General features: G+C 38.8%; 1 protein-coding gene across 1 annotated transcript in view; it reads right to left on the bottom strand.

Annotated features, from left to right (window-relative positions):
- LOC101859934 (cartilage matrix protein) overlaps nt 1-7,944 on the bottom strand; it is a gene marked incomplete in the record, with an annotated part of 16,522 nt that extends 8,578 nt beyond the window's left edge. The window contains 4 exon segments of the mRNA XM_035969665.1: nt 1,685-1,806; nt 4,636-4,756; nt 5,830-5,935; nt 6,965-7,944. Coding sequence (XP_035825558.1) covers nt 1,685-1,806; nt 4,636-4,756; nt 5,830-5,935; nt 6,965-7,147 — 532 coding nt within the window.
- Between the last annotated feature and the right edge of the window lie 369 nt (nt 7,945-8,313).

An 8,313-nucleotide genomic window follows, 5' to 3' on the forward strand; every position in this document is an offset into this window, starting at 1 on the left:
GGGGGGGAAGAGAGACGATGATCATAATAAAATAATCTGAACGCCCATTACATGTACATGATCAAAAAAAAGATATGAGAACAAACGTAAATATTAAAGAAAACTGTTTATTTCATCAACGTTTTGTACATATATACAACTGTTTTTCCTGTTGTTTGTCATCCTTCCTTTTTGCATTTTGTTTTGTTCCCCTTTTCTTTCCGTTTCTCTATTAAAAAAAAGGATTATCCTGAATTTACGTACTACACGAATACATATTATATAGCCTAATGTTTTAAGCTTATGATTATGGGCATAGTTCTTTTGTGTGTGTGTGTGTGTGTGTGTGTGTGTGTGTGTGTGTGTGTGTGTGTGTGTGTGTGCACACGCCCGTATGTGTCTGTTCCGCAAAGCAGTTGCCATCTCAGAGACATTTAGTTCTCCCCACTTTTAATTTGAAATGAAAATGGTGAACTCGTATAGGCTTAACGCCCCTGTCAACACTATTAGTAAGTATTAGGTTATTTCAGAGGCGGGACCTCCGAATTTAGCGTCCATCTCTTGTTTTATTTAGGTGTTTTCTTTGGGTAAATGTTTACGGCACTCGCACCTGCGTAAGCTCATATGAGCGTGTGCGACACATTAAACATTTTCAATCGGTAGGAAATTTTGAATTTTGCCCGGGTGGCGGCCGAAGATTACTTTTATCGACCAAGGGATCTTTAACGTGCGCAACCTGCACACGGACGTCCATCTCTGAAAGAACAGAACCAAATGGGAAATTCGTGTAAAGTGCCTTTCCCAAGGACAGAACGTCAGGCCTGCTATTATTAAAAGTTCCTTATTCCCAAAGTACAGTTCCCGCCCCAGTTAGACTTTGTGTCCAGGGGAAAAGCACTTTACACGAATGTTACCATTTGACTTGGTTTTATCGCAGATGGACGTGTAAATTTGGAAATTTCGACTCTTAGATAAACTTCAAGTGTTGCAAAGGAAGTTAAACCTATTCAATTTTGCCCCAAAGAGGTTATACTACCATCCAAGAGCTTCACAGCAATAACGTCACACGTATCAGACATAAGGGCCTTCTTACCCTCATCGGTATAGCCTGCATGCCCCCACATACGTGAGCAATAAGCGCCCCCACCCCGCTCCCCACGAGCCTTAAAATTTTAAAGATCACCCTGCCCCCCATATTTCAGTGCAGGCTAGTATATTTCCTCCTTCTACGGCCAAGACGCCTCCACATGAGTCTCGAAAAGTACTCACTCGTATGTTGAACTGCGTATGTCTTGCCTTTGAGGTTCAGTGTCCCAATGTGGGCACACACAACCATTATAATATACATGGGGGACATCACTGCCTCGGACTCGAGTACTAAATATAAACCCTTTGTTTGGCACGTTTTGCATACATCCAATTTTGTGGGCTAATCCAAGTTTTGAAGGGAAGAAAATCTATCGTTCATGTTTGAAAATGAAAAATTAACCTTTAAAATCCAAGTGCCCATTGGTAAGAATTTTGAGAACAGTGGTTGCAGTTGTTGAAGAAACTAGTTTGTGTCAATATTTGAGAATCTCTCAAGATGAGTGCTTACTAACGTGAATCAAAACTTTCCAAATTGCTTTGGGGATTTTTTTTCAACTCAATAGAAGACCGAATAAGCAGAATAAGTCTATTATCTTCCAGTTACTACTTTTCTTACCAGGACAAGTCTTCTGTTTCACTTGATCGCCGATAGAAGAAAGTTTTGGGAACTCCGTGACTGGGAACAGGTAATTGCTGGCAGGCTTACTGGCCATATCTTGTAGCTGGGTGTTGTTTTGGCTTTATAAATCAGCAAGGAGGGGGTGGGTAAGGGAAGCGAATTGGGGGGCAGGGGTGGGAGAAGATGTGGAGGGGGTAGAAAGAAAAAGTATTAGAGGGGTGGGGGATTTGAGGATGGTGGGTAGGAGTGGGGTAAGGGGCGACAGGTAGATACTAAAAGTATAAAACTTTTTTTCGTTTTCAAGGGGCAGAGATGAATTCATGTTAAAAACAAACACACGAAAAAAACCACACACACTCAGACGCACACAGACACACACAAACGTAGATACGCGAACTCACACACACACACACACACACACACACACACACACACACACACACACACCCACACCCACACCCACACCCACCCACACACACACACACACACACACACACACACACACACACACACACACATATATATATATATATATATATATATATATATATACAAATATATATATATATCTATATCTATATATATATATATTTATATTATATTATGGGGGCTCTTGTGGCCTGGAGATTAAGGTGTAGGCCTACGCCTCCCGGGTTTGAATCCGGGTAGCGACCGAACTATTTTCTTTTCTAAAATTTTCTCTTTTCACCTCCATTCCTGCTCTCTAGCAATGTTCTATCGTCTGCTTTCGTCTCCACTTTCTACCCCCACCCCCTCTCCTACTTTGCCACCTCCATGGGGCTCCTGACTCTTTCTGCACCCGTTCTACTGTTACTCCTTTGCTCCTTCTTACTGCTGTCTTTCAGCCACACCCCTTATTTTCTAGTAGGGAAGATCTACACCTAGCTTTTTCAGACAAGGGCGAAAAATCTCGGAGGTTCTGTGTGCAAATTGCGCTCGTTAAAGATCCCTTGTTGGTCTAAAATCGATAAGAGTAGGTTTCGGCCGCCACCCGGGCCAAATTCAAAATTTCCTGCTGACTGAAAATGTTTAATGTGTCCCGCGCGCTAATATGGCCTTATGCAGTTGCAAGCGCCGTAAAACACCCCCCCCCCAAAAAAAAATAAAATAAAAAAAATAAAAATAAAAATAAATATAGGCCTATATATATATATTATGTATATATTAGGTGTGTGAGTGTCAGGAAGCGGTGTGGAATCAGGCGCTCGTCAATTTTAGGGCATGTAGATTTATAGGTTTCTTTTGATAGCTTAATCACTTGCCTTACTTTCACCGAAAAAAACCCTGCGTCAATCTTGAATAGAAGGCACTATATTTTGGGATTGAAGGAAGTGGGTTCGCCTGGTTTCAGTGGTAAAATTAGCAGGAAAATGACCCGCCAAAGTTTGATAACTTTAGTAGCTTGAGTGTCCTTGAAAACTGAAAAAATCACACATTTTGTGCCTTCAACCAACACTTTTCAGTTAAATTCACATGCAAATGTGTTTTTATATAGACATTAAAGGTGCTGAGGAAAATAACAAAAATGCAATAAAAATTTGCCAAACTGGCAAAAAAATGTCTCTTTCTTCCATTTCATTATTTTGACGAGCACCACATTTCACCTTGATGTCTGACAACAAGCACACACACACACACATACCCACACACATACACGACACATATACACACATAAATACACACACACACACACACACATACCCACACACATACACGACACATATACACACATAAATACACACACACACACATACCCACACACATACACGACACATATACACACATAAATACACACACACACACACACACACACACACACACACACACACACACACATATATATATATATATATATATATATATTATATATTATATATTTATAAATATATCTATCTCTCTCTATATATATGTATACATACGGATACATACATACATACATACATACATACATACATACATACATACATACATACATACATACATACATACATACATACATACATACATACATACATACATACATACATACATACATTCATACATACATACATACATTCATACATACATACATACATACATACATACATACATACATACATACATACATACATACATACATACATACATACATACATACATACATACATGCATGCATACATACATACATACATACATACATACATACATACATACATACATACATACATACATACATACATACATACATACATACATACATACATACATACATACATACATACATACATACATGCATACATACATACATACATGCATGCATACATACATGCATGCATGCATACATACATACATGCATGCATACATACATACATACATACATACATACATACATACATACATACATACATACATACATACATACATACATACATACATACATACATAATGAAGCGTAGTTCTTTGTTTACCAAAACCCCCATAACATTAAAATTTGATCTTTGTAACCTAAGAAAAGATGGTAGATTTAACAAAGAACACTGACCGATGTGAACATGGTCACTGCGTCTGACGCTAGCTATTTTGGCTTAAAAAGTGCGTTGAGATCAACGGTTATTGTGTTTAAATAGGAAACATGTAGGTATGTAGAAAACGTCATGTGTGTAAAATAAACATTGTTGATTTTGCCGAACAAGGAAACTTACTTTTGTGAAAGACCTCATGCATTACTCTCTAGTGCTCCATAAAACAGGTTCTGCCTTTTTTTTACGGGTCAAGAAGAGACATTTAAGAAGAAATAATTATAGCCTGTTTAACTGTTTTTTCTTAAATAGTTGAAACGTTGTTGTGGCGTTTTATCTCTTAAATGAGCGTTCGTCTATCTTGACTGAACAAACAATTAAATCACAGCAATGCTTCTTTCTTGCTAAAAATGGTTTCTATTGTTTCACCTGCCGATACCAATGACAATGATTTCCACCCCATCCTCTCGGGCGAGATATGCAGCTTTGGACGCCTCTTTCTGGTCGCTGGACGCACCGTTTATGATGATGATTAGCTTGTGAGGGACACCTGGAGTAAAGAACGGGTACGTGCTTACGGTCAGCTTTTACGGTCAGAGATATGGCCAGTGATTATGATTAGTTCTTATTATCGTGCATATGGTTTGTGTATATGGTCAACTCCTTTGTCCATTCTATATCCTGTTCTTCTGTTCAATTCTCATAGTCAGAGCTTATGGTCAGAACATAATCATTATGTTCAAATCTTATGGCTATGGCTATGATCAGTTCTTATGGTCAGTTCTTATGATCAGCTGTTATGGTCAGAGCTTATGGTTAGTGCTTATGGATAGTTCTTATGGTTTGTGAATATGGTCAAAGCTTACTTCCTGTACTTCAGGTCAATTCATCTAGTGAGGTCTTACGATTTGTGCATATGGGTAAAGCTTACGTTCTGTTCTTTTGGTCAGTTCTTATGGTCAGAGCTATGGCCACAGCTTATGGTTAGTGCGTATTATTAGTCTTTATTGTGAGTTCTTATGGTCGGAGATATGATCAGTGATTATGGTCAGAATATATTATGTTTAATTATTATGGTCAGCGCTTTATGGTCAGTGCTTTTGAGCAACTCTTATGTTCAGAGATATGGTTAGTACTTATGGTCCGTTTCGACGGTCAGTTGTTATGGTCAGTTTTTATGGTCAGTGATTATGGTCAGAGCTAATGGTCAGTCTTTATTGTCATTTTAATGTTTTGATCTTATGGCCAGAGCATATGGTCAGTGTTTATGAAAACTGCTTATTGCCAGTGTTCTGTTCTTATGGTTCGTGTTCATTGTCTGTTCTTACCTGTTCTTTTTCTAGGTGCTTATGGTCTGCTCTTATGGTTAATGCTTATGGTCTGACATTGTCTGTTCTTATGGTCTGTGTTTATATTCTGTTCTCAATGCTGTTGCTTATATTGCCAGGGCTCATCGCTTGTTCTTAAGGTCTGCTTTTATTATTATATTAAAATAAAGATTTGTTAATAAAAGCAGCTCCCCTGGAGGAGAAACTTGGAGAATTCGTACACTGGTTGATTTGATAATCTGCTTCATAACTGCAGCGGGGCATGACAGTTATACCGATCAATAGAGTCGGTTACCTGGCCTTTGGTGGCTGATCAGCGTAGAATGGGCATAACTAATAGCTTTGCCTATATTTGTCTCGTCCCCATTTTCCAAGTGAACATAGTCCAAAGCATGCTCCACCTACATTGGAAAAGGAGAAAGAGAGGAATGAGGGCCACGAAAATACAACTCTTTTCCAGGTAGCATGGAAAAGGAAGTGCCGGCAAGATCACAATCTGAATCGTCATAAAATGTTTTACTTTTCTATTTAAACTGCAAGGTGTCTAAAGTTTACACGCCTTTGCTTAACGTTAGAACAACGTTTGAAACCAGAATTTTCTTTAAAATCTGTACTTATCTTCTGTAGGAGTGTGTCTAACAACATTCGCATAACGCAATTTGAAAATGAGTAATTTATGTACATAGCTTTCTGCCCGATAAGAAGAAGGTAAAGCTGAGTATGAAAGTAGAACTTAGAGTAGAAAATAGATTTAAAAAAGGGATAAAGAGAGTTTTACAAGACGCATGCGTTTTGCACGAAAAGCTTCGTTTCTGATCCTCGTGAAACGTATTATTGCCTTCAAAAGGATCATTCACCACTTGAACGGCTGCTCAGTATCATGAACCGTGATTGACTCTCAAACAGACCCAATTTTCTGTATCGAGTGCTCTGGTTGGTGGGCTACATATTATAACTTACGCCTATTGATTAGACTGCCCCAACCTTACTTATAACTTTCCACTTTAATTATGGTCGGGATCTTTCAATGCATTCTTTGTCGGTTTGATTCATAGGCAGAAGACATGACTGGAGAGTAAAGTTTCAACATAGAATACCATCAAAGGGACCATAAGTCAGATTAACAAGTGTACCAAAGCCTACGCCTTTTTACAAATGACCCTCCAGGCTGACTTCGCTTCTGTTTCATAAACGACCTGAAGGTGTTTATAAGGGCGTTGAGCCCATATACTTACTTACTAGAAGAAAGAGGCAGAACGTCAACATGCAAGAGATGGATCGATGGAATCAAATGGACCCTTCAATGGCACAATATGACGATTCGTAAAGCAATACACATGGCGCACGTCCAACAATTGCATCTCCACATGACACATCGCGGTATAAGAGCACAGAAAAGTAAAAGTACTTTGTATCCAGTGAGAGTTTACCTCTGCCAGTGAGTTGTAAGCTCCGAAGTCAAACTCCGTATTTAACTTTTTACCAAAGGTTGCGAGGGCGACCTTGGTACCGGCCGCGCTAATGTCAAACTGGGCCACCAGTCCCTTCACAAAGCTGATCATTTCCCTGAAGCTGGTGCTCTGAATATTTCGAGAATCTTCCAGCAGGAACATGATATCCGTAGGCTGGCTGCATGAGATGTGTCTTCCTATAGGAAAGTACCAGGGTGAGTCAAAAAGTAATGCAAGTTCGTTTATAACTTAAAGTAAAAATAACACACTTGCAACTATCATACCTCAAATTGAAGAGGAGCATCTAAGGATCAGATGTTCATTTCTCAATATAGTCTCCATTTCGTTAAATAGCCACTATCCACCTTTTACTAAGTCCATATATGCCAGCTTGGTAAAACTTATCAGGTTGGTCTCAGGGCTACAGCAGTCTTGATTTCTCCATCGTTTCCATAATGTTGACCGGTCAATGGTTCTTTTCAAGGACCGAAAAGGTGGAAGTCTAAAGGAGCCAAAAGCAGGAGAATACGTTTAGTGTTTTCCACATAAACGGTGCTCGAACGCAGGTGGGCATTGTCATGTTGAGAAAAACATTCTTTCCATGTTCAAATTTGGTCTGATTCGTCGAATTCTCGCTTTCAATCGTTTCAGTGTTTCAATGTAGGGTTCAGAAAGGACAATTGTTCCTCGCGGTAAAAAAATCCGTGAGAAGCACACTATGAAGGTCCCAAAACACAATTGCCATGATTTTTCCCGGCTGACTCCTCCGGACGACGCTTGTCTAACAACCATATGGACACTTCTACCTCTACTTCTGGTTCATTTCTCAAACGTCTATATACAATGCCAAAATCTGGAGCTTGGTCCGTGCAAACATTTTGAAGTCTCTTTTTTATGTTATCAGTGGATTCTCCTTCTAAAACAAGAAATTCAATCACGCTCTTTTCCTATGACAGACCTCCAAGAAGGTAGCCATTTTGATGTGACGTCATTCAGGCCAAAATTAAAGAAATTAAAATTTTAACAGTTTGAGTTCAAAAGTACATGACCAAGTACATGTCATCTGAATTCCACTAAATTCGATGCAACATTGTGCAAAATAGCGAACAATTTGCATTACTTTTTGCTTCGTACGTTGTAGGCAAAGTGGCAGGTAAAGTATACGGCAATAAAAGAGGACGACGTGAGAATGTAAAGGACATTGTAATGCTTTTCAAAAAACATTATTCTTATTGTGCATGCCTTTTGTCTATCTATCTATCTATCTATCTATCTATCTATCTATCTATCTATCTATCTATCTATCTATCTATCTATCTATCTAATAC

This window comes from Aplysia californica, unplaced genomic scaffold (assembly GCF_000002075.1).
Source record: "Aplysia californica isolate F4 #8 unplaced genomic scaffold, AplCal3.0 scaffold00167, whole genome shotgun sequence".
NCBI lineage: Eukaryota > Metazoa > Mollusca > Gastropoda > Aplysiida > Aplysiidae > Aplysia > Aplysia californica.